Source organism: Podarcis melisellensis (genome assembly GCF_964234715.1).
Source record: "Podarcis melisellensis genome assembly, chromosome: 2".
Taxonomy (NCBI): Eukaryota; Metazoa; Chordata; class Lepidosauria; order Squamata; family Lacertidae; genus Podarcis; species Podarcis melisellensis.
The window spans coordinates 75,420,774-75,448,418 of record NC_138529.1 but is presented as its reverse complement, the minus strand read 5'-3'; the positions used below and the strand labels follow the sequence as shown (position 1 = coordinate 75,448,418).

Genomic DNA, 27,645 nt, shown 5'->3' with positions numbered 1-27,645 from the left:
AGTGAATGAATACATTCATGGGGAAAAAAACATAGAAAAGGGCATTATATTAGGAGAGACTGCTTGCAAAAATGTGTACATTAGTCAAAACTGTGTACAAATTGTGTTAATTAGGGAAAAATGCACAAAAAACTGAAGGCTTTTCATGATGATCTGTTGTTTGTAAAATTCACTTGCTGCAGAAATGTGGAAAACTGAATTTAAGATTATAAAGATGAGAACTGAAAGAACTTGGCAGATCCTTTCATCCCTACTAACAAGCCTCCCCATAATAGAGAACGCTACACTATTATCGAGAACTCTTGTATTATTATTATTATTATTATTATTATTATTATTATTACTATTAATAATAAAAAATGTATCCCATCTTTTCTCCCAAAGGAGTCCAGGGCTGCAAAGACATAAGCAACAAAACAATTTAAACATCTAAAAACAATTTGAAAAAGCTGCAGACTAGGAAAGAGCTCTACTTAAAAGGTTTGTTGAAAGAGGAAAGTCTTTGTGTGCCCAGGCATAGAAACATGCAACCCAGCCAGAGGCAGACCAATGAGGAATACACATGACACCGGTAGTTGGGATGAAGTAGGCCGCACTTCTTACTGATTACAGATGTAAGTAGGTTTTGGCAAAGGAAGTGGGTGTGACTCTGGCGTCAACCAGTTCACCTGCTGGCCGGCGAGAGGGCTGGGTTGACCCTGGGTTGAGTGTTGTTCCGTTCCCACAACAGGTGTTCCCACAATGACCATGGAAGTACAATGGTTCTGGGCTGGGTAGCAATCATGCCATGACTGCAAACCATGGCTTCCCCATGATTTCCATGTGTGGCAATTCCATAGATGCCAAAAAGAGAATACCAGTATGCTAAAGGCTGGATTCCTATATTGTGTGGAACAGACCTCCTGGTAAGATGATATCTACAGGAGGCCCTCACCTGCAGAGTGCAGTGATCAGTACAGTGCTACCTTGGGTTAAGTACTTAATTCGTTCCGGAGGTCCGTTCTTAACCTGAAACTGTTCTTAACCTGAAGCACCACTTTAGCTAATGGGGCCTCCCGCTGCTGCTGTGCCGCCGGAGCACGATTTCTGTTCTCATCCTGAAGCAAAGTTCTTGGGCAAGGTGATTGAGCGGGTGGTTGCTGAACAACTCCAAGCACGCCTGGAGGAAACGGACCATTTGGATCCCTTCCAATCGGGATTCAGGCCTCACCATGGGACTGAAACTGCCTTGGTCGCGCTGGTTGATGATCTCCGGCGGGCTAGGGACAAAGGTGAGAGCTGTTTCCTAGTTCTGCTGGATCTCTCAGCGGCCTTTGACACCATCGACCATAACATCCTTCTGGACCGTCTAGAGGGGCTGGGAGCTGGGGGCACTGTCATACAGTGGTTCCGCTCCTTCCTCCTGGGCCGTGTCCAGAAAGTGGTGGTGGGGGGTGAGTGTTCAGACCCCTGGGCTCTCACTTGTGGGGTGCCTCAGGGTTCTGTCCTCTCCCCCATGCTTTTTAATATCTATATGAAGCTGCTGGGAGAGATCATCAGGGGGTTTGGACTGGGTGTTCATCAGTATGCAGATGACACCCAGCTCTACCTCTCCTTTAAATCAGAACCAGTGAGGGCGGTGAAGGTCCTGTGTGAGTGCCTGGAGGCGGTTGGAGGTTGGATGGCGGCTAACAGATTGAGGTTGAATCCTGACAAGACAGAAGTACTGTTTTTGGGGGACAGGAGGCGGGCAGGTGTGGAGGATTCCCTGGTCCTGAAAGGGGTAACTGTGCCCCTGAAGGACCAGGTGCGCAGCCTGGGAGTCATTTTGGACTCACAGCTGTCCATGGAGGCGCAGGTTAACTCTGTGTCCAGGGCAGCTGTCTACCAGCTCCACCTGGTACGCAGGCTAAGACCCTACCTCCCCGCGGACTGTCTCGCCAGAGTGGTGCATGCTCTAGTTATCTCACGCTTGGACTACTGCAACGCGCTCTACGTGGGGCTACCTTTGAAGGTGACCCGGAAACTGCAATTAATCCAGAATGCGGCAGCTAGACTGGTGACTGGGAGTGGCCGCCGGGACCACATAACACCGGTTCTGAGAGATCTGCACTGGCTCCCAGTATGTTTCCGAGCACGATTCAAAGTGTTGGTGCTGACCTTTAAAGCCCTAAATGGCCTCGGTCCTGTATACCTGAAGGAGCGTCTCCACCCCCATCGTTCAGCCCGGACACTGAGATCCCGTGCCGAGGGCCTTTTGGCGGTTCCGTCATTGCGAGAAGTGAGGCTACAGGGAACCAGACAGAGGGCCTTCTCGGTAGTGGCGCCCGCCCTGTGGAACGCCCTCCCATCAGATGTCAAAGAGATAAAGAATTACCTGACATTCAGAAAACATCTTAAGGCAGCCCTGTTCAGGGAAGTTTTTAATATGTAATGCTGTACTGTTTTTAACACTGATTGGGAGCCGCCCAGAGTGGCTGGGGAAACTCAGCCAGATGGGCGGGGTATAAATAATAAATTATTATTATTATTATTATTAACCCGAGGTAATATTTCTGGTTTAGCGGTGTGTGTAACCTGAAGCGTATGTAACCTGAAGCATATGTAACCTGAGGTACCACTGTATAAGGGATGAAACCATCAGGTATGTGTATGTGTGTTGAAGCAAACAGACTTACAAGTTGACAGCATACCTTGCTACTGAATGGGGCAAGGTCAGAGCTAGAGAGGGTGTGGTGGTAGTGCACACAGATTCAAGGTTCCACCTTCATTTTAATTTTCTAACGCTCGAAGAAGTCAAAAGTCTCACAACTGCAGTATGTTTTTACAAAGAATTCAGTATATGAAAAAGAAAAAAACCTTCTTCTATCTTCCTGCAGAGAACTTTAAATAAATTGTGTGGAGAGAAACATGTACCTTTCCTTTCTGTTAGCCTTCATTTTGCAAGGGGACACAACTGGACATCACACATGTATCCAAGCCCCGAGAGGTTCCCTCCATTTCTTTAAAGAGGAGAGCAGCCTTTGGAAGTGCAATTTTGAGCAGAGAAATGAAGGGGGAAAGGGTGCTTTACTCCTTCTCCATGTACCATTTTTTACACTTGCACATGTTCCGAGGTGGTAGAGTTTAAGATACTGATTTTATATTCAGTTTACTGAGCCCAGGAGTCAGCCTAGACACGACGGCAGAACTGCATGCAGAAATGTGTATACCACTGCATCCCTACAGAATGAGTGCAAGAAGCCAAATTCTCCCCCTTGCCTCAGCCATCCAGCCATCTTTAAAGCCATTTCCCCCGAGAGTGATATTAAGGAGGCCTATTAAAAGATATTGTGCTGAGCCCTGCCTACCAATTTTGCAAACCTCTTCTCTCACACACTCAGAGAAACACAGAGACACTATGGAAGAGGCGATTATCTTTCTGCCACTTCCAGGGGGGTGGGTAAATTTTGCTGAAATCTTTTGGGAGGGTGACGCTTACCTAACATTATGAAGAACTAAACTTTGAAGAGGGAGAGCACTGGAAGATGTTATAGCACAACATCCTTCCATAGTGATTCGTAGGAGCACTCCAGCTAGACACTGAAGATCAGTGTGAAGATTTTCTCTTTTAGTTAAAAGGAAGCAAAGCCTCTTGCCACCTTGTACATTTAGATAAACATCAAGTACTTAAATACCAGCTATACACAGAACATGTTAACTACCACAACCGAGAACCTACTCAAAGTATTTTAATGCTCTAAACCACTCTCAAAAATATATGCAATTACAATTGCATTTGAAGTAGCAACAAAAAACAATCATTTTTTTTGTATAATTAAAACTGAAAACATGAAGAAATGTGAGGAAAAGCAAAGGCAAGTGTTCAAATGGTTAGGAAAGCTGGTAGCTGTAAGTTGCACTAGAACTGCTTCATCATCCCAGTGTGTCTCTCTCACACACTGCTTACGAAAGTTGGTGCAATAATAAAAATGCTATAGGGCACAATATATTACAAACTTCCCCTGTGTAATCCCAGCTGAAACTGAAGGGAGATGTGCAAAAGCACAACTATGGCCTTACATAAATTTAATGGTGTTGCTCAGGAGAAATTTTCCACTACTCATAGTATATTATGGTGTACACTGTTTAGAAGATCTATCAAGAATAGTTAGACATAATCAATTTAGCTTAGCATCAAGTAGGACTGTATGTGTTATTTCCATATTTTGAAATTCCTAAGAGGAACTAAAAAATGTATTTTTATGGGCTTTATCTTCTTCGTTATTCATCTATCTTACGTAGCTTAGAAAAACAAATGTGTTCAACTGTTCTATACCAGTTATATTCATTCTGCAAAGAAAAACATGTCAAAAAACTGCTGTTAGACAAATGTAGACAGCAAATGTTATATTGGAAAAATAGATACAATATTATTCGGCAAAGAAAAGACCTTTTGAGAATTCTAATTTTTAATTTACACAGGGAATATACACTTAAATAATCTGCACAGGAAATAAATATTATTTGTTGTTGTTTTAAAAAGATGAAACACACTGCTTGACAACTAGCTGAAATCTTACAAGATCTATGTGTCTATGTGGTGAAGAACCACATGTGCCCTGGCAGTGCTTTTGAAGTTTCTTCTGCAACCACTTTTACACAGATGCAACCTGATGTCCATCTGAAAAGTGTATTGCTCTTTAGCTGTGCAGTGACTGCAACCTCTGTCTGGGTGCATGCTTCCCTGCATTCACACACAGCACTGCAGGATTTCAGCCTAACTTGGTTAAAAGTCCAATACACTACTATTCTCTAAGCCACAAGTTGCAAATCCTTCTTTATGCACAACTTGATATTAGTACTGGCACAGAATACCTTCAAGGTGGCACGGACAGTGCTCCCTATGTGAGCATATCACAGTAATAACCACAGAGTAGCACTAAGGAGAAGACTGCAGAAGTGAAACAGCAGAAGCAGCACTAGAAAAGAGAGGTTGTGTGAACAGAGCTCCATGAAGCTTTCATGATAATGCAGTTGACTGAAGCCTTCTGGTAAGATGGATATGACAGCTCCGAGTTGTTGGAATCTATCAGCGTCCCATGGTTTGTTATTCCAACATGAAGGCTTAAAGGAGGCAAGAAAAAGGCTGGACTGTTTACAGTGTTGTTTTTGTCATAGGAATAAAAAATTAAAAAGTTTGCTTTTGAGGTACTTTTTTTTTGCGGGGGTGATATTCCTGATACTATACTTGCAGAACTAAATTCAAGTACATGTTTAAAATCCTCCTTAATATAAAAGAAGGTTACCTTTATTCTGGTTGTTCTCCATATTCCCATCCTGCATTTTGCCTATGTGATAAAAATTGTAACAAACAAACAAAAACAGACAGTAAACAATCAGTACGCACAGACAGAACACAAGACAAAGGGGGATTTAAATAAAAAGGGCCAAAAAAACACGTTATGAGCATGTTTAAATAAAGTTTAATGCAAATTTTTATGATGTATTTATATGCATGAATGAGCTTCCTGAACAAAAATTTACAACCAAGTTTATCATTTACCACCAAGGCCTCCTCTGTTGCAGTAATAATAGAAAGTCATAAACACTTTGGAGCAATAATAATTGTTTTTATACTGCAAAGCCTAAAGCAATACAGTAATTTGAAATTATCTAACCCAGTATTTTGGATTCTGCGTTCTTCTGTCAGGAAATACTTTTGACATAGACCTGCTTGATATAGAAACTTATACTGTGTTGCAAAGGTTTCTGGGGCATGTTCTACAGTTGACATAGGACACTTGACAGGCTTGTCTGATCTGCTCACAAAAATAAAAAGAGCAGTCAAGACAGACACAGCCCCACCCCTACATTTGCACTTTTATCATTCCGGCCTGCTACCCCATTTCCAATGGGAGAAAATGTATGGTGGGGTGGTGGTGGCAGACAGTGGCTCCTCCAAAGATGGGGAAAGCCTCTGCTGCTGCTCTAGTGTCTGCCTGCTTAGTGACATTGCAAATGCCTCTTTCTACCAGGATCATAGGTCTCATGAACAAGAAGTCCCAAGGTGCTGTCAAGGGACTTCTGGTTCAAACCCCTTTATTGCCAGGAGAAATAGATACTGCTAGTGGCTCTACATTGGCAGAATCTTCTGCACTTTCAATATACTCATGGGAGAAAGAAGACAGGCCCCGTGGCCTTTCTCATCTTTGAAGAAACTAACGTCATCCCCTGGTGCTCAAGGAATTTTTCTCTTGGGGGACATGGGCAGCTGCCAATAGTTCCTCTTTGAGCGTTAACACTCACGTCTCTTGTCTACACCTGGGGAATTTCAAGGTGCAGTGCAGCCTTGTGTTTTCCCATCCCCAAACTTAATATCTCCTGCAGTTCCACTTTGGAAGGGGAAAGACTGCTGAGCAAGCAGTCGTTTAAGTAAACTTGCCTGTCATTGCCAATATTTTCACTGGGGAACCCCTGCTAAACTTTCAACAAACCCCAAGTTTCCAAAGCACACTGTTGGAAAACCACCGATCTGGGCTTCAGAAATGAAAAGGCATTCCCAAGAGCTTACCCTATAATGCTCCAACAATCTAGGTGTTATTTCAAACTGGCATAAGTTGACTATTCTAACAGTACAATTTTCAAAAGTTTAATTAGTATGTTTAAAATATGCTATTCGTTAGCAATATGTATCATATTATAAAATAATAAAATAGGAGATCTGGCATGAGAACGGAAGACTATCTAGTACAATCTATTACACTGTAAAAATCCAATATGTACTTTTGACAAATCAAACTGCTTAAACCAATAAGAGTCCATGGTTGCTAATATTATAACCAGAATATAGAAATAAACACTGCATTCTGATTTTAAAATTTGGAAAACGAAATTATAATTTAAAAACCCTGATGAAATTAATCCTTAGAATTCCAATATCAAAGAACTAGAGATATTCAGAGTAGCTGGCATTTCCTGCAAATAAAATAAAATTCAGTTATAATCGCCACCCAAACCAGCGATCTCACCACAGAATGCTGTGTATATAGAATGTTCACGCTCTCAGAAATCATTCCCTATTTATTTTAAGGGAGGAAGTAGATCTGCATGTGCATTCATTTTCAGGTAAATATCCATTCCCTCCACTGAAATGAATGGATATGGCAAGGTGCAGATATATACAGTTTTGGTGTATATATCTTTCAGTCAGGGAACTGTACCAATGTTGGAAAGATTGTTCTCCAAAATGTAAAATTAATTTTGGAGAACAATCTTTCCAACATTTGTATAAATGTTACAAGTGTTAGACTGGCAATGTTTATAAACGATCCTACATGTTCCAATTGCAATTACAGATCTACTTGCTGTTATTTCCCCACCTGAAGCTAATAAATATTTGCCAAACAAAGTGACTAATTTTAAAGTAAAATAAAATAATAAATTCCTCTAATGCAGAGCAGCATGATTATTTTGAAAACAATGGTTATTTTAAATTTGCATGTAAGGTACTATTCATTTTTCTTTTATAGTGTTTCTATACATTTCATAAAGGGACACGGGTGGCGCTGTGGGTAAAACCTCAGTACCTAGGACTTGCCGATCGTATGGTCAGCAGTTCGAATCCCCACGGCGGGGTGAGCTCCTGTCTTTCGGTCCCAGCTCCTGCCCACCTACCAGTTCGAAAGCACCCTTAAGTGCAAGTAGATAAATAGGTACCGCTTTATAGCGGGAAGGTAAACGGCATTTCCGTGTGCTGTGCTGGTGCTGGCTCGCCAGAGCAGCTTCGTCACGCTGGCCATGTGACCCGGAAGTGTCTCCAGACAACGCTGGCCCCCGGCCTCTTAAGTGAGATGGGCGCACAACCCTAGAGTTGGACACAACTGGCCCGTACGGGCAGGGGTACCTTTACCTTTACCCTATACATTTCTACTAGATTCGCCAAACTGCAATTTCCACATTCCATGCTCATAATATGGAGTGCAAGAGTGCTGCGATGTGCCAAAAAGTGGGGGGAGGATACATTTCTATCATGTTCTCCATAAAATGTGAAATCAGCAGTTCAGCAGGAAAAATGAAGGAATGAATTCAGGCTTCTACAGGCCTTCCTGAAGAGCTGGAAATGGGAATTTTAACCTTTTATAATAGAGTACTGCATGTATAGCCCCAGCTGTGAACCACATGTGCCACTTATGCACACAGTTTTTCATCCTGCTGGGAATACACATGCAAAAGCAGTGTTCTGTGTGCACAGCATCACAGGTGGGATTAGGGCAAAGGTGGCTTAGGCTAAGGTTCTTTTTTTTAAAAAAATAAAAAATATTCCCTGCATTTTTCTCCTTAAATTGTTTAATAAAAAAAAGAAATATATTTTCATTTATTTTCCTCTGTACTGAATGTTTTCATGTAATGTTAAAATTACAGTACCAACTGTTCACTTTTAAAGTTTCTGTCTGGAGAAAGCTGCTGCTAGATACAAATGGCTGCTTTAAAAAAATTCACCAAATATACACAGAGAAATGCTGAATCTGGCACAGAGAAATATTGAAGCCAGTTGACAGGTGTCTATGGGATGGGATAGCAGTTGCATGTTAATATATCACAGAGATAAATAAAAGGGATGTGACAAGGAAAGTCTCAGCAATGAAGCATTTTTGGAGATCCAGAAATACTGGATAAATTGCCTCTCTTGAGATGTAAAACTATGTATTTCCACTAGACAGTGTGATTTGTAGACATATACTATATTACTAAACTGCAGAAATGACTATTAGGGAGTATGTTACTTTTTCTTCTAGCCCAATACTCCATTGTAAAATGTATAATAAGCATATACCAAAGGCTGACAGACATAACAGAATTAGACAATACCCAGGGGTCTTTTTTGAACTCATTTGGGGACTATGCAAAACATTGGGGCAGAATACACACATACTTACCACAACTACACATATATGTGCACACATAAACATAACGGTTATTGAACAATGCAGTTGGAGGGAATGTTAACCCAGCAGCAATCATCAGGAAGATCTTGCCCACTCCTGCAACAATTAGGCTTCAAAAAAGCCTCCTGAACAAATGGAAGGCTTTTCCTCAAGCCTAACTGCAGTGAGGCAGAAGCAATTTCAGATTTGCAACCGAGACGATAATATTGGTGGACTGTGGACTCAGCTGGGAGATGGGTAATCATCTAAAATTGGGAAGAGCTACCTCGGAAGCACAGGGAGACATGGCAGGAGTCTCACACCAGACCTATATTTCTAGCAGATGTTAATATAATATTCCTGATACAATACTTAGATTTCATTAAATAATGACACATGACTATTTAGCAGTTTTTTTGGGAACTATAGGTAAGTTAAGTCTTGTTGTTGGTCTAGGGTAGGATTCATCTAACAAGTTCCACCAGAGGAAGCCTTGCACAAGGACTTCTGCTTGTGCAACAGGGCATTCCCCAACTTCCCGTGCCCTCCATGTCTCCCAAAATATCTGCTTTGATCATTTTGAAACCTATTCATTGGGAATTCAAAGGTCTTTCTTAAATCCACTACTAAAATGTCTAAGGGAGCAGACTACCCTTTAATCCAGGGTAGGGAACTTTCTCAGCCTGAGGACCCCATTTCCTTATGGTTGACCTTCCAGGGGCAACATAGGAGTGGTAGGCACATACCCACACTTTCTCATATACTCAGATGCATCCACAGATAAACACAAATATTCATGCATTCGCTCACTCACATACATTCCAGCCCCCAAATTAGGCAGTGGTGTAGAGAGCTGACTGCCATGTGCCCTGTGTCCATGTCCCAGCGTCACACCATGGAAGACTCAAATTCAGTTGATTCACAAGTCACCAACTCAGGGGAGAGAGCCTTCAGTACTCCTTTCTATATCATTCTAACCCAAGGACATGGTTCTTCCAATAATTCCTTGGGAATTATTTTCCTGTAGCTTTCCCTACTCCACAGCCACATATATGGTTCTTTAAAGATTGCAGGCAGCACTTCGGGGGTGGGGGGTGGGGTCAGAGTGGGAAAGGAAGGCCAATGGGAACGGAAGGCCTTTGTCAGCCTTCTTAAGGCTTTGGGTGACTCTTCTGGTACAGCCTAGCTTGACTCAGGTAATTGCTACCACTTCCCTAGCACACACTGAGACCTGGCAGAATGCAATGCTGGCAGCACCAGCAAATGCTTCCATATTGCAAGGGGCAAATGGGCATGATCCAGGAGATCCATAAGCTGGATTTTAGTGTTAATGACAGTTGTGTTGGAGAGAGGGACTCAGTTTAAACTGGAACTGTAGCACAAAGGAAGACTTGTACTATTTCTTCCATGCTGTTTTCCTGCTTGAAATGCACCCCACCCCCCAAACAGCTACTTGCCCTGAGGGGTGGGTGCATGTTTGGTCTAATTTATGATAACAGAAATTAAGTTGCCATCTTTCAAAACTCAGACATAAAGTAGAAACACAAAGTTCAGTCTTGCGTACTTAATATTTTAAAGCCATAGTGTGAAGCAATAGTCATGGACTACTGCATTTAACAAGTATTGGGAAGTGTACATTTCTAGACTATTTAAATGGATTGTTTGTACGGACTGTTACATATATATAGTGTGGGTAGTTTTGCCTGTTTGTTCATTGGGGATTATAGGATTAAGTTGGAAACCTAGCAAAGGCTCAAATATCAAGGCAGAAAAGCTCCACTGCAGATGTAGAGGATCTAAAGGGGATCTGTGTTTTATATTGTTGCTTGGAAATGACCAGCTATCCTAGAATAGGTATTTTCTGACAGCAATATGCATGTCACAGTAAGCACAGAAATATTTTATATCCCACATGATTCGGTACAGGAGTTGCCAACACGGTGCCAGGTGGGGCGATGACACCCAGCAAAACTTTAAATGGTGGCCCTGGGCCGGTATCCCAAACTCTGAGTTTGCATTAAAAAAAAGTAAGTCTCTAGCTCTCCTTGAATAAATGTTATGGGACAAAATGTACAGGTACATTCTAAGCAATTTCTGTGAAATGGGAATGAGTGAAGTGTGTCCAACTTTGTATATTTTTCCTGGTACTGAGGAATGCTTCTTGTTACTATAGACCTGTGTGTGTGTGTGTGTGTGTGTGTGTGTGTGTGTGTGTAATCAATATTATGTGATCTGCACAATCAGGACAAGCAAACTATAGCTGACTTCCCATGACAAGCATAAGATTCTCCAGAGAGGTTGTCTTTCTAATTTTGTATTATTCCACACAACTCATGGCCACCGTGAGATAAGCTTTTCTAGATGTGTAGAATGTTTATACGTGTTCTCTCTCTCTCTCTCTAGCTACTGTTGATTTTAATTATCATTTGAATGTTTTTAAATAGCTGCTGTTAACTGTTTTGTTTTATACTTCTGTAAACTGCTTAGAGGATTTATTCCAATCAAGCAGTATATACATTTTGTTAAATAAAGTAAAATACGTACATTAAACTTTAAAAGAGAGCTCAAGTACATGCCAGGCACTATAGTGGCCACCCCATTATAAGTAATAGTTCTCTTTAAAATGTAGGACATACACTAAATATGCTTTTGTATCAGTGCCAGGCTACCTACATATACAACAGGCCCTTTCTTAATATACTGTCAAAGCCTCCTTATGAAGGTTGCATTCATTTGTCTGTCAAGGAACTTTTGCAGATGAGCCTAACATGACGATGCTATCAATTTCAGCCTCCATCTCTCAAATACAGTCCCATGCTGAGCTAAACAGACCAATTTGGTTGTACAGCAAGTATTCACAGCTCCCTAAGGGATGATTTGTGACTTGTGATCACATCAAGAGTGTGATTTTGCAAGTTTCAGAAGGCTTTGTTTCCAATATGATTCAGCAGCAGAAAGAATGAAATTATAGCATGTTCAAATTTATTTAGATGGTATTGTTTTCATATTTCTACCAGGAACAGAACAACTATGAAATTAGTTATGTTACTTAAGAGGGTCTAGACTTGTTTTCCGATAACGCACTGTACTACAATTCCCATCAGTCCTGAAAATTTGTCATGCTAGTTGGACCGATGGGAGATGGACTCCAACAACATCCTGAGGAACACAAATTCCTCATTTCTGATCTTTAGGATTTCCTGCTTTTGGGGCTCCAGAAAACACATTTAACCTTCATTTTTTAAACTTTCTACAGGACATGAAGTGTATCCAATTATAAATAGGATTAATAAACATTGTATAACATCCATGCTTTGGATTTAGTGGTATCATAAATAATTCATTGCTACTTAGATGCTAAAAGCACAATAATGTAATCAAGCAAAGGTATTATAATAAGTTTAGAGAAAAAGCAAGTGTTCTATCCAAGCTTGAGATAAAATACACCCATTCATACTTACTATAAATTTATATTATTATAAAGCAGTTTATTGTATGGGCATGCTAAGAAATGGAGTCAAGAAGCTGGCCAAAGTCACATTCAGAATTGCAAAGGTGAAGTTGTATTTGTTGAAAGAAAGAAAGAAAATGTATGAAACCATATCCAAGCACATGCACGGTAGTACACAGCAATCGTTTGCTATCTACTATCATTGCCTACAGTAAATGCTTAGCTCAGTGCTGAGTCAAAAGGTTGTGGGAACGCACAATAAAGCACTACAATGCTACTGGTAGAGTTTAAGCCAGATTCCTGACCCCAGCAGGATTGTTTTCCCAAAGCTATGTTGAGACTATGAATGCTTATGAGAGTGCCACACTGGAACAGTAGAATGAAAAACAAAATCATGCTCTCTTTCAAATAGACATTGGAAAGCATGGAAACAACAGCTTTGCACTGAAAACCTTGTGAGGAAATGTGGATTTGGCAGATACTTGCTGCAGTAGTTTGTTTTTAATAGTTTGAATCAGCAGTAAAAGATTCCTTGATTCCTACTTGTTCACGTCCCATTGTTGCATCAGTGAGAAGCAAAGATTTTGGCCGGCTAAGACCGAGTGGGATTTCGTGGCATCTCTTATAAGCTGCGATACAATAGGAGCTCTCACAGGGTAATAACCACATGCACATACAACATCTGTGCCGTTCATAAGAGAAAGAGGGAAGCTTATAGAGTTAAGGAGAGAAATCCATCAAATAAAAACAAGCTAGGTGTTCTTAACGTACCATTGACTAAGCTGGCATTTGCATTATCTGTGGCATTTGCACCTGCTGCCCCATCTGTAGTTGAAGGAGGGTGGAAGGAGGTATGGGAAGAATCTACTGAGTAATAATGCATAAAAGGAAAAAAAAAGAATAAATCATAATAATATGAACAAATTCACATGACAGAAAGGATAACATTTATGGACTAATGTGGCTTCATTTCGCTCGCTCTCTCTCTCCAAAACAGAGTTGTTTTAAAGTAAGCAACATAATGGATGTTATTACAAGAATGTCACAAGAGTGGGGAACAAAAACGCATACGTGGAATATTATAAAAGTAAATATGAAAGACATTTAACAGAGTTAACAGAGTTGGTGAGAAACTGACTTTACATAGTACTTCTAATTCCTCTGCTCCTCCACGCAGACATTCTTAAGATGCCTCACTTTTTAAAAATAATAATAATAATAATAATAGGTTTTGATTTGAAGTGTAAGAAAAAAAATAAAGTATTATTTGAGCACCTGCATTTCTCAGGACATCCATAAATAGCTACAATATTACGTTTACTAGAACTAATATGCTTTATTTATCTATGCATCTAAAAGGTATTCTATTTAAATCCTTCATTCATTTTAAAAATCATAAGGCACATTTTCCAGTGTTACATTCAAAAGAGATTTTGGGAAACCCAAGAGTACAATCACGAGCCATATTAGGCTCTTTATTTTTGTTTGTGTGTGTATATATCTATATATATTCCATTCAAGATTTGCTAAGCAATTGTATTACCAATTCTGTTTTTCATTGTGCATTGAATGATGACAGAAAATCAAATCAAGTCAATCACAGTTCTAAAATGTCAGCAGTTTCCCTTTCAAACAAGGGGTGGCAGCGGGGGAGTGGGGGGGGGGGATAGGTCAGGCAAGAAGTTCCTTCACATCAAGAGGAAGCAAAAGTTCCCAGCAGATTTTGCATTGATCGGAATTTAGCTGTGCTAGAGCTGAGTGAATAATCTGCAGTGAATAAATGATCTGAAACTGTACAAATGTTTCCAGCGACAATTTTGGCTTCAAATATTCAGTGGTTCATTTTCGGTGTTACATAAATAATGCTTTAGGCCAACATGCTATTTAGATAAATAAATTGTCTGATCTTAGATTTGCTTTTCTAGTACTAGATGTTTAAAGTTAAGATGGTACCATGGAACTCCAGAGGTCAATGAAGTTGGGCATGTGCTAGAACACACAAGCTGGCAGGAGGCTCATCATCAAGCAGAGCCCCCTAATTCCCATCTTAACATTTGGGGGGGGACGACTACAAGTGTGGGGATGAGGCTCACTAGGAGCCTGGCTGCTTCCTTTTCTGGTCTGTCTGGATGTCCCCTTGTAGGGCTTGCGGAGGTCAGCCAGCCATATCACCAAGGCTTAACTAAGAACAAGTACTGCATCAGTGCTATAGCTTGGGGTCATCCAATAAAGTTGATTGACAAGAGATTAAAGGCCGACAAAAGGAAGTACTTCTTCATCCAGAACAGAGTTAATTTATGGAATCCACTGCCACAGCATATGGCGGCTCAGCCACTAGCTTTAGATAGCTTTAAAATCCAAAGGGATTAACAATGGCTGCTAACCACAATGACTGTATGCTACCTCCAGGAGCAGAAACAGCATGCCTCTGAAATTATTGGGGACAACACTAGAAAGCTTTTGCCTTTTGCTCTGCTTATGGAATCTGCAGAGGAATCTGGCTGGCCACTGTGGGAAACAGGATGCTGGGCTAGATAAGCATGTGGTCTAATCCAGCAGGTCTTATTCTATGTTTATTTAGCTTTGTGTCTACCCTGCCTCTGCCCTAATAAGCCTAATGGTCCAATGGAGATTCCAGAAGACAAAGTAGGCCCCAAGTTCAGTGAGGCTTCTTTGAACTCTTCAAGAGTTCCTCTGCCTGCCTAGCACTTCAGCCCGCCCACTGGAGTCAGACTTCTGGTTTACCCACTAGCTGCCATTTTGTATTAATATGTAAGTGAAAAATTAAATATCATGGCTTCCATTTTTAAATGAGGTTTTAAAAGTCCATATTTTAAATGAACTTTTCTGAAGTAATTTTTTAGGGAACAGCCACATAAAATGGGCAAAAAGAACTCCAACTGAAATTTCCTTTTAGATTCCAATCATGTAGTGAAGACAAGTTTTCTTGACTATTCACTCAGGTCTTTTCCGCACCCTCATTTTTGGGAAAGTCCCAGTTAAAAGCCTCAGCCTTTCCTCTGATATGGTAGGTTTCTTACTCTACCTGGAAGCTGATGTCCATCCTTCTGTTTCACACCTGTATGATGATTTTTACAAAATGTTAATGAGGAAGAAATGCATACATCTAGAGAAATGCAAACACATCTGATTGGTAGGCTTTCAGAAAGCTGCAAGCATACATAACAATGGATGTATGTTTGAGCTTAGGAAATAGGGACATAATCTAATGAGCGCTGTTGCTGTACAAACACTGCTCATTTCAGTGGGGCTCATGCCAGACTCATCCACAAGCTCTGTTTAAATAAAGAGTGTGTTCACAGGAACAGTGCTTGGAAGACTGACATTCCATGCAGCCTGATCATTACATCACTGGAAGCTTACTTGAGTGACTGAAGAATGAGTCTTGAAAGCATTTTGTTAGGTGTTTTATTGGATGTGTAATGATGTTTTATGGAAGTTATATGACAAATATGGCCCTCTTTTTTCACCTATCCCTCAGTTGCTGGCGTAGACTGACAGATTGTCTCTTTTAAAAAATTAAAATACAAGACAAGGAAGAATAAACACTAAATGAAGAAAGAGGAAACACTGGGAAGAATTACACAGGATCTTGTCACAGAAAAGCAGGCCCAGACTGTAGAAGGCTATGTGAAAATTACTAGTGTGTCTTACACAATTCTTGCTTAAGATATATTAGCTATAAAGCCCTCAATCACCAGCCATTGTTTTCTGAGAAAACACATTTTAATCCCCGTTTATCATATTAGCTTTACATGTAATGTAACACTATTAGTCTACATAGAGATAATGTATACTGCGTAAACCTAGAGTTAATGTGTACTGTAAGTGTAGGGAATACTGCAAGAACTACATTGAAGATTCTGTACACCAAACACAACTTCCTACACTTTCTTGGCAATTGTATTTCACTTTGTCCTAGTTTTGACTGATCTAGTCTAATACTAAACAAATGAACTCTAGAAGTATGCCTACCATATAGACATACTGAAATTTATTATCATTGCTTGTCATAGTAAAGCTTCTGCACAGGTCTGATATACCTCTGATATACCTCTGAGGGATAAAAAAAAATGTCCTTTCTGATTTAGGAGTGTAAAAAAACTGTGTTCATGAAGAAGATTGCACACATTCAATATATTTCCCTTATTTTTATTTGCACTCACGTAAGACTATAACATGACCTGCAATCAGGTGCAAAGGGTGACTGTCACAGACGTAGTCAACTTTGCTTTGGATCATAACCACATGGACTGCAGTTTAACTAGATATAAGACCATCTGGCAAAAGTATAAGGTAAGTGTGTACATGTTTATCAAAAATTTGCTTGTTAACCATACCTATATCAATGATGCATGGTTTGATAAAAGAAAGGAATAAATTGTTTAAATAAGGAATGCAGGAATTGAATTGAATTGAATTGAATAATCAATAATCAATCAGTTGCAGTGAAGATTTATTGGGAAAAGAAACTTGAACAGATCCCTATTATTATTTTAGCTTTCATTTTCATGAAGGCTGCCTGAATCTGGAAATTGAAGAGTGATCTTCACATAACTTCCCATGAAACATAAGTGGCTTTCTTTCCAAGAAATATTCTACAAATATTCTACAAAGGAGACCATCTCAGTTCAGCCTACTTATAGGCACGGGTTGGATCAAAATACTCTGTTCTGTTAATGGAATGGGCTTCCATTCATGAGAAGAGAGTTCTGCTCATGGAAGCGCCCCTTCTGTAAGTGGAAACATCTCCTATCCAGAGAATAGACTGTTTAGATCCAACATTTAGATTGTGTTTAGAAAGATAAGTCCCCATCTTATACAGATAATTGGAATGATACCAGTTACTAAATTAACAAAAGCTGGACGAATGTTAGTTGTATGCTAACATCAAGTAAAATATGAACTGTGCACGATAAAAAATGGCACAATTTAAAATTATGACGTTAAATTGAAACATAAAATCCAAGACTACAACAATTTCAATTAGATCTCAAATGTGAGGATAAAAATTATGAAAGCAGTAATTTACTTCTTTTTTAACAACAGCACTCAATTATGTTTGTTGAAATCTCTCTTTGTTATGATTTTGGGATATAGAACACTAAACTTAGCTTGAGATTGTGTGGAACGTAGGTGAGCCCGGAACTTTTTTTTTTTACTTTTCCCTTCTCACATTTTACATAGAAAATGTATAATGTTCAAAATAATACTTTGGTATACTTCTAGCATGTGAAAGTTGTGACTGTCATAGGTCCTGCCCCCCAAAATGATGGGACTGAATCAGAAATAAATGCTGTGTAGGTAGTTTGTGTATCAGTTTTATGTAATAAAAACAGACATTGAGGAAATTTGATGTGATCAAATTTGCACCTTTCTTATCTTTCTTCTCCTCGTCTTCACCAGCGCCTAGCAGAGTAAAGATGATCCCTGTTTGAGAATTAACTCCTACAGCAGTAACAACCATTCTTCCAGAACCTTCCATGACATGTGTACCTAAAAAAATTAAAATATAGATATTAATACTTTCTGCTTTGGGAGGTAATGCTGCACAATATACTATGATACTTAAAAAAACAATCAACCTTGTCCCTGTGATATGATCAGGTTTCAATCTAAGGTCACAATGCAATCCAGAATCAATTTTGTTTAAGACCAGAGAAGTCAATAAGCTTTAAACATTCTCCATTCTGTGGTGGAGTGTGACCTAAAGTTTCATCTTAAGAGCTGGCGCAGTGGCTAAAATGAACCCAGGAAGTAGCCAAGTAACAACCTCTCACCCGCAGTCCCACATTTGCAATATGAAGGTAATGATTACAGGGCTATTAGACAAGTGTTATACAAGTCCAAGTAAGTCCAAGATAAAGAGTGAATGAAAATGTAAAATATAAGATCAGCAAAACCAGACTATTTCATCTAACACTAAAGCACTGTCTTCATAGGAGAGAAGAAGGAATCAAAGCAACTGACTGTAACTGACATCCCATGCTGCACTGTGAGGGCAGTTTTCTTGTCCCTTCAGCAAAGCGCAGGAAAGAGCATTACCAATTGCCTTGCCCAAGCACAGATATGTTCACTGACTTGACAGAGTGTATTAGAAGACGTAATGGAATTGCCTTCACAGTGCAGTCCAGGAAGACAGGGAGCATTATCGGGTAGCCTTGACGATGAGGTGGGGGGAAGAGTGCCTCTCTTCGTGGACTTCACTGCAAGACCAGTTTTATCACATCTCACAGCAGGGCAAGACAGAGAGAATCACCCAGACAGATGCCTTGGCAATGTTGGGAACTGTTTCCTTCCCTGGCTGTCACACAATCTGTGCTTGGGGCTTATCCATTCCCCTGGGGAACCCCAGTCTTAACACTGAATCTGAACAAAAAGCAATCGGGTTTTCTGCAGATTGCTATTTGTTCCAATTTAGCACCGAAGAGTGGGTTTTCTGGGGGAAAGTGGCAGGACAAAGGCTTGGACCTGTGCCTAGAAAGTGTGGGACAAGCTGAAAACCGCTTAAACCCATGCTTGCTAGGCACAGGGCAAGCAGAACTGTAGATGAGCCCCTACTTTCATTGGAGTAAAAAACATTTTGCAAAAAAGGATCCTCTGTTTTCACTCAGAATTTTTTTCCTAGTCCCAAGGATCAGTATCAGCTCACATCTATATCCATCAGATTGTGCAATTCTGGCTATAATCCAGTAGACTCCCACCTAAAAGCAAATCCCTCTGGACTGAATAGGACTTATTTCTTAGTAAATCCATTGGACCTGTCTGAGTAGCGCACATTTTCATTGCAATTTTCTACCCCTTGTTTAATTTAAGCTAATGGCAAAGCTTTTGTACTGACTCTGTTTTTCAAAAGATATTGAGATGTTTTCTGATATTATCTCCTGCCTTAAAGCATGCGTAGGTAATTTCAGATATAGTATGCAATTTAAACGGCACTAAAGTGGACTGTACATTTTTAATGGATATAATTCATTAATATTGCATCGAGCCTGCGAATTCAATTTCTTTTACTTCTGTTCATTAAAAGCTACTCCATTGCACCGAGACATGGGATGTTAGTCTGAACCAGAGGGGTCTAATACCAAGGCTTGTGGTTCCTGAGGCTCCCAGCTGCTCCTTCAAACCATCCTGTACTTGATTCTACAACTGAACCCTCCCCCAGTGTGTTTCCACAATATACCACCCACATGTAAAATCTGAATATTATTCTTACAAACCTTTAAAGGAATGCATAATATAAACTGTGTTCTTTACTGCAGTGGAGGGCGGGGCGGACTTTTTAAAATCAAACTTTTTAAAATACAAATTTTGGTTGCACATGCAAGAGCTTAGCTTTTGTTGTATGGCACACTCTTCAGGTGTGTTACTCAATTCAGGTGTGTTACTCAATTCTCTCTAACTTGTCTACAGTTCTCTTTTCTCTTTAACTTTCATACTGTCCAAAAATGTTAGGGAATGAGCTTTCCCCCATCCGTCTGCTATTGTCATCTTGTATTTCTCACTATAAATACAGTTCTCACTTCTGTCAATTATGCATAATTTAATTGCTTCCCCTTATCATTGCTGCTCCTATCTAAAAATCACCCTTTGGGTCCTTTTCCTAGTATGTCACATTTATAATTTCATTACCATACAAAACTCAGTGAAGAAAAAAGGGAGTTCTTTGTCTTTGCTTTCAGACATATGGTGCCACGGATACTTTTCATGATAGCTTTTTATGTCACTGTTATCATCCAATCTTAAAAAAACTGAAATGCAATCTGATTCTTCTGATAGCTTCTCTCAAACACCTGGGCAGCCATTATATCTTTGAAGCTAATACTTGCTTGAATTCATCCACACATTTTATGTATATTCATGGTGGTTTCATTGCATTAATTTATTTTATTTTCATAACTGAATAAGTATATCCTTATTTTTGTAAGCAGAAAATCTATTTTCACATGCTATGTGATTTTTTTTATTTCACCTTTTGCATTAACTATTTCTCTGTCTGTCTGTCTGTCTGTCTGTCTGTCTGTCTGTCTTCAGCCTGTGAGCCCTGATTTTCCAGTAAAGGGTCCTGATCCCAGATCAAGCACTTTCTCTAGGCTGCTGTGCATCACAAGTCTTTTTGCAATTCTTGTAGGGCATACTACCACTGACACTGGCAGAGAGAAGAAGACAGGCAGAGACTTCATCAGACATCAGCTCCTGTCTCAGCTGGACTGTCTCCTCCCAGGACCATCTAAGACCAACTGTCTTGTGTGACGACTATGTTTCACACTGTTGCACACTTCTGGTTTAGCTGGATTATTTTTATTTAAAGTTAGGATCCTATTGGGATATAAAACTACTAAATTAAACAAAAAAAAGCCATCTCTGAGACATTTTCCTCACATTTAGCTTATAGTGAGCCTAAAAGAGAAGGGAAAACCACAATCTTCAGGGCCGGCACTAGCATTAGGTGGGATGAGGCTTCTGCCTCCAGCAGAGGAAGCCCTTAGGCTGCATCCCTGCAGGTGCTCCACCTGCTCTGCTGCATCCACCAGTGGCAAAAAAAGTGGCACCAACATCAGTGATGATTTCAGGTGAGATCTCAATGAATTTGGCCAAGGTCTTGCTGAAATTACCAAGACCTTACCCCAAATGCACTGTGCCAGTGGCAGCGGCAGAGCAGGCAGTATAGATGGCAGGGCAGGAGCAGGTATGTCTGCAGCATCAGACACGGTGGCACTTCCTGTTTCGCCCCGAGTGGCAAAGCGGAAAGCGCCGCCCTGACAACCTCTATAACAAAACTTACAAAAAATGGAGAGGTTAGGAGTGTGTAAGTGGAAAAAAGATAAACCTTTGTTATTCCTGTGAAACTAAAACTTGCCACGATAGTATGCAAACACAGATGTTCTACCTGCAGATATAAGCAGGTTGTGGCTCAGTTATGCAAATGAAAGAAATAAGTAACCTTGTCAATGCAATGAAGCAGCTGAAAAAAAACATTCAAAAGTGAGGACAAATTCAAGCAAACATCTGCGTGTTCAGTGAAATCAAAAGAGCACAGGGCCTCTTAGGTTGGAAGCTTGCTCTTTCTGTTTAGCAAGAAACCCGTACTGGAACATTTACTGCCAGAGAACCAAGAGTGAATTTGAGTTGTTTTTCTCCAGGCAGTGACTGACCTGATTCCTTAATATAGCTGCATTTATTTATTTATTTATTTAGAAACTAATAAAGCACAATGACCACCAGCATTTCTTTGCTTCTCGACGAACTAATATCTATTTATTTCAGGTTTTTCAGGTTTTTCATGCTATATTCTGATGTGCTTTCACTGTATAACTCCTAAGTTGTCTTAAAACAAAGTGACCAGCTTGCCATTTCTGAAACCAGAACTATGCATTTGGTTGCCAAAGCAGAAGAATGCTGGAATGGAGCAATTTGCAAGACAGAAGCAGTAGACAGGAGGTGCACGTGACCCTTATCTCTACTTGATGCTCCCCCCCACACACACACACACCGCAACTCCTCCCAGCTGCATGTGGCAGTTTAAATTTGATTAAATGCATCATGTGTGCATGCTTTTCGTGTCATCTGCATAGCACTCATCCAAGTGATAAGTCACACTTCACCCCGTTTAATGTGAATTTTCCCAATGTGTGGATAACGCAGAAAAGACAAAAAGGATCCAACATAAAATTGCCTGTCACCCCATTGTGGACATGCTGAGGTGCATTTAGTGTTGGTAGTTGGGTTTTGTTGCTCCTGCTGTTGTTTATGTGTGTGGGTGCCATCTATCATCATGTCCCTACTTCCATTAGTTGGGTGGCCCTCAGTGCACTGCTGCTGGGGCCAGGAGCAACACACATGTGTTTTTAATGTATTAATACACTGTTTTGTGGAAGTAGGGTATATCAGAAAACTTGTACCTCTCTCTTTTTTTACAAAAAGTGGTCACATACACAGGTAAGCAAATTCCCGTGTGCATACCCACAAGGCACCTCAAGTTCCCAGAACTAAAGAGAGTGGGAAAGTACTAGTTGAGGGGAAGGGATAACAACAAACAGTGAAAATGCATCCAATCAAATACCACCCACTAGCTTGGATGGAAAACATTTGAGATAGAGCTCAATTGAAAGCACTCACATGTGGAAGAACATGCACAAAAGTGCATATGGAAAAAATCAGGTCTGTGCACTTCACATGCACATTAAAGCTCTGGTGCGCACACAGCCCAAGAACCAGAAAACAAAAATGCCAAACCTAGTAATACTCAATGCTTTTGGTATTAAAAAAAGGAGAGAGGTAGCTTTAATAAACAACAGTAAATTCCCAATTTATGTTGTCTGATCAGTAAAACAGCAGTAATAGGTGCAGGCTCAAGGAAGGTCTCCCTTGGATTTTTTTGGTTTTATATAGTTTCAATTACTATTGCATTTGGATATTATATTAAAAAGGGGATGGTTAGACCAAAAGCAACCACAATATGTACCGTAATATAAAACTTTCAATGTTGTAAGTATAAATTGACTACATTTGCACGCTAAACCATAGTGAAGTATGATGTGACTCCCATTCTTTCCTCTTCTCCAATGCAGTCAGAAGACAAGTTTGGAAGCTTATGCTTTTGGTTAACTTCCAGCAAAGGAGGGGGGGGTGCACCAGTGACTTGAACTCGCAGATCCAAAAGAAGAACAAAGAAGGGAACTAACTGTCTTTCTCTCTGAAAAATCAAGCTGAAAACAATGTGCTGGAAATGGAAAATCCCAATACATTTAGCGGTACTCTGTCCTATTTGGCACTCCAAAATATGTAGCAGCCAAAACATTAATTCTAATGAGAACAGAATTACCACAAACACAAGTGGTGTGAAGGCACAGATGGCAAGCAAGCAATGCTAAATTGGAAGAAGTAACTGTGATAGTAAGACTTGAAGCCAAAGCAATGCTGTTGTAATTCAAGGAGAGCACTCCGTTCCAAAATTCAGAATTGGAAAGGTGCAAGAAAGAATTATTTAGAACAGCTAAATGCAGTATAATCAACCTGACAGGCCATAGGGTAGCCATGTGCCCTACTTGCCCTACTTTATAGGAGGAAAATACTGAGCTGTCCGGTCCAAGCCTGGTTTGAAGATTAAAAACCATAATAACGTAGAGGAGCAGCTGTGAAGTTTATTTTCTTTTTTGGTAATGCACTTCCTCTTTTTTTGCCTAAGTGTAAGTGGCTACCGTAGGACCCAAACATATCGAAAGGATGCTTGGGCCATAATTACTGTCTGCCCAGTGTAACAAAATGGTCAGAGTACTTCTAAAATAAACTGAAACTTTCATATGGGTACATTCTACCACAAGGAACATACTGGACATGCATATTCAGTGGGCACTGGGAATTTAAGTATGAAAAACAGAAAATAAATCTTCAGACTGAATGGGAGGTGAAACTGAATGGCAGCTAGTTTGCTCAGGTTTTCCTATTTTCTGTTTCTGGATTGACCTCTGTGCTGGGATGCAATGCACTAAGTCAAATGACATGCGCAAAGGTAAAAGGTGCAAAATAATTACGCAATACTGTTAGGCCCTACAAATCTTTGCTCTGCTAGTACTCGCTATCCTACTTACCCTTAAAAATCTCACCGTGTTTGCTTTGAGCATTGGCATTCTGTATGGCATGCTGAGGCAGTGCTCAGCATTTTAAAGTACTCCATACTTAGGGTTTTCTCTTCATCTTGTTTAAACAAGCAGGCACTATTTACAAAGCACGCCGTTGCACCGGAGATGTCAGTGCACCACAGAAGAGGCCAAGCTGAGAGTGGATTGACAAAAGGCCATCTCCCTCATGTCACAATCACCTAAACTCATCCCAGCTTTATTTAAGCATTATATGGGTGAAGTAAGAAGTTGATGTGCTGAAGGAGAATAAACCAGCCCAGGCAAGCAGACTCTTTCCTTGCTATTGCATACCAGTGTGAGCAACAGAACCCAGGTGCACTTGTCAGAAATTATATGGGTCCAGGTTCATGTGGCTAACCTCCCCCATCCCACTGTCACATCTTCCTGTTCATGGCCAGGTTTGCAAATGGACAAAGCACTCACACACCTTGTGGCCAAGAGCAGCAGATTACTGGCAGTAGCTACATAGTGTGAGGGCCAAGCAATATTAGGAAAAGAGTAGACATCCCATTCATCAAAATAAAAAGTGACAGGTGTCTTTCACCCTTTCCATCAGAAGGATCGTTCTTTAGGATTTGCTCCAACAGGAACACCTTTCCGAGGCTTACATTTCATTTTTTTTTGTAGGGGGGGCACACCTTTGGAACAGTATTATGCATGTTTCATGAAGTCTGCATACAGTTAAGAACTCGGCATGTGAAATGGTAAAAATTGCATATGTCCTCAACTGTAAGTATGTATCTCAGAGTCATCATGCCCTCTTTCTAAGGGGCAATCATGCATATTGTTACTATAGGGTGTGCTACTGTTTCACTATAGACTAGCCCCAGGGTCAGCCCAATACATTTTGGGACCTGAGGCAAACCACAGAGTGGTGCCCCAGTACCTGGTGCTACATCAGATACAAGGGTAGAAAATCAAATCAATCTTAACCAACAGTTGCACTAGGAATCAAGGGCCATTGTGGGGAGAGCAGGGAGAGAAGGGGCTCATTCTGAATCATGCCAGCAGGTGTAGAACTCAGGAGATCCCAGAGTGCAACCCCTGTCATAGGGATAGAAGGAAAGCAGCACCGCTTCCTATTCAGCGACAGACCACTGTAGAAGCAGCATTGGTTGGGCAGGAGCTGCCAAGTAGGTGGCAGATGCTGCAGCATTCCTTGGAGGCCAGATCTGCTGCTCCTGTGGATCTTGCCACCTGAGGCAGTCGCCTCATTTTGCCTCAAGGGTGGACCGGCCCTGAATTGCCCTGACCTTAATCCTGAGCCTAATAACTATACCTAATTCCAGTTACGGTTCTGAGATAATTCCACTCACAAATTGCTATTCAATGAAGCTTTGTGTTAAATAGCTTGTAATCTCCTCCATTCTTAACTTCTTAACTGTGACATGGGGGGTAAGCATAAGCAAACATGAATATTATCCCAAACATGAACCCCTTCTACCAAAAGGGAAAAAAGTTGGCCCCGTTTTGAAATCTACTCCTGTTAGCTGAGGAAGGAGGAATCACATATGGTAGGTTCCGCTTGTAGGTGGGGGAAGGCCCATCAATGACATGTGATCAAAATGGGCCCCTGAATGACTCTGAGCCATGATGGGACCTGCTCCTATTAGTTGAGGGAGGGAAATTAATCACATAGGGAGGTCACAACCTATATTCTTCCTGGGCAGAGGAGAGCAGGGCAACCCACATTGGCCTCAAAATGACTGGGAGATTTGAAATGCATGCCTCTAGATCAGGGGTGGGGATCCTTGGCTCACAGGCAGTCTGTTTCCCCTAACCCATGCTCACCTGCCCATCATCTTATATCTCTAGTGTCACCAGCTGATGGGCGGGAGGGCAAGGTTTAATCCTGCATTGGCTGTGCTGCACTGTTCCCAACAGAGAATAGAGCCATGCAGCCTAGGCAGCAGGATTTAATCTCTGCTCGTCAGGTGGTGAGTGAAAATTAAAGCCCTTTGCCTTTTCCTTTAAGTGGGCAGCAGGAGGTGCAGAGATGGCAGACTTCACCACCACCACCACCACCCAGCCGCCGCCACTTAGCTGCTGCCCACTTGCTTACAAGAAATGGCCTCCCTTCTTAAAAGGGAAGGAGAGAGCCTCACAAAGCGGGGTTCAAGCCTCCTTCCACTTCCCTTTTAAGACCCTGAAATCTTAAAGGTGGGCAGAACTGTCCAAGGACTTGTGCAAATCTCCTTGCATCCCCTTTAAGACCAAAGCACTTAAAAAGGAAACAAGGAAACTTGCAAAGGCTTTTGCGTGCCTCCTTCAGTTCCTTTTTCAGTCTACAAGATTGAGATTTTAAAGGATAAGTGGGAGGAGGCTTGCAAAAGCCTCCGAGAGTCTTCTCCCCTCCATTTAATATCTGAGCATAAGGAATTTTGACAGGAAGGTGGCCTTGCCCACCTGTCAAATTTTGCCCACGAGGCACATCCTGGAGCCAAAAAGGTTCACCATCCTTGTTACTGAACATGGGAACTAAAACCTAAAGGAGCCTCAGAAGGGCAATGGGCACGTAGAGGGTTTAAACAACACCCCAAAACAATCAATCATTGTGGGGGTGGGACTTGGGGGACCACATAGAGTTATACCACTGGAAGTAAATTAGCAGCTAGAAAAGCATGCCTTTCTTCCAAGGTGAATACTGTTCTTTCTTTCTTATGTCATCCTCAACAACTTTGTGAAGTAGGTTAGACTGAGAAAGAAAAATTCACTGGTTCAGTGTCATCAGGTGAACTTAATGAGAGAATGGGAATTTGAACCTGAGTCTCCCCAGTCCCAGTCCAGTACTCTAACCACTATACCATACTGATTATCTGAGTTTAAGTCATGGTCATGCCATATTATTTCACTGCAGTTTAGTAAAACAGAAATGCTAACTGTAGGTTCAGGTTCCTACTTAGTTCAGCAATAAACAAACAAACAAAGCTTGTAGATTACTGTGAAAGATTAAAATCCTGTATTTCCAAGTGAGGAAAAATTAATGGTGAATTTAAAACACCACCGCCATAAAAGCAATATTCCAGATTCTCAATCAGCAACAGCTCACTGAAAGTGCAAAACTCACCCGAAAGCAGCATTGGATCTTTGTCAACAGATTTGCGGACTTGATCTGATTCTCCAGTTAAAGAGCTTTCATCAATCTTAAGGTCATTTCCTTGAATATACACCCCATCAGCAGGTAGAAGGTCACCTATCAGTAAAATCAAGTTAAGGAAAAATAAAGTGGATTTAGTAAGGTTACTGTGTGAACCTTCAAAAACATTTCCGTAATCAAAAAACTAATCCTCAAGTGTGTCACATTTAATCCTTTTCACACAATACATTTTTCTCTCTACAAGGGCTGTCTCTCCTGACCTTCCTTAGACATTGCTATATTGACGAGCTTCCAGTTTGCTTCTTCAGGCAGCGCACAATTTCACTATGGAATCCGCTACCACAAGATGGAGCAATGGTCAACAACTTAAACAACAGTTTAAAAGGGAGTGAGACAAATTTGTGGAGGACAAGACTATCATTGGCTACTAGCCATGAAAGCTGTGTCCTGCCTCCAGAATCAAGAGGCAGAATGCCTCTGAACACCAGTTGTGGAGGGCACAAGCAGGGGAAGTGCTATTGTGCTTTCCATAGGTATCTGGTTCATCAC

The 27,645-nt window shown here is 40.8% G+C and overlaps 1 protein-coding gene and 1 long non-coding RNA gene across 16 annotated transcripts in view; one reads left to right on the top strand and one right to left on the bottom strand.

The window, feature by feature from the left end:
* LOC309364312 overlaps nucleotides 1-27,645 on the top strand; it is a 768,778-nt gene that overhangs the window by 342,750 nt on the left and 398,383 nt on the right. The gene's annotated exons all lie outside the window — the stretch shown is intronic.
* Nucleotides 1-27,645, bottom strand: part of ATP2B2 (ATPase plasma membrane Ca2+ transporting 2) — a 371,704-nt gene that overhangs the window by 70,169 nt on the left and 273,890 nt on the right. For 6 of the 15 annotated variants that reach the window (XM_081901178.1, XM_081901176.1, XM_081901188.1 and 3 more), the window contains 5 exons: nucleotides 27,067-27,192; nucleotides 17,731-17,853; nucleotides 15,383-15,415; nucleotides 13,108-13,203; nucleotides 5,268-5,309 (listed from right to left, as the gene is read on the bottom strand). In XM_081901178.1, the coding sequence (XP_081757304.1) occupies nucleotides 5,268-5,309; nucleotides 13,108-13,203; nucleotides 15,383-15,415; nucleotides 17,731-17,853; nucleotides 27,067-27,192 (420 nt within the window). The remainder of the gene's footprint in view (nucleotides 1-5,267; nucleotides 5,310-13,107; nucleotides 13,204-15,382; nucleotides 15,416-17,730; nucleotides 17,854-27,066; nucleotides 27,193-27,645) is intronic. The other 9 variants (XM_081901179.1, XM_081901189.1, XM_081901180.1 and 6 more) reach the window with 7 other exon arrangements.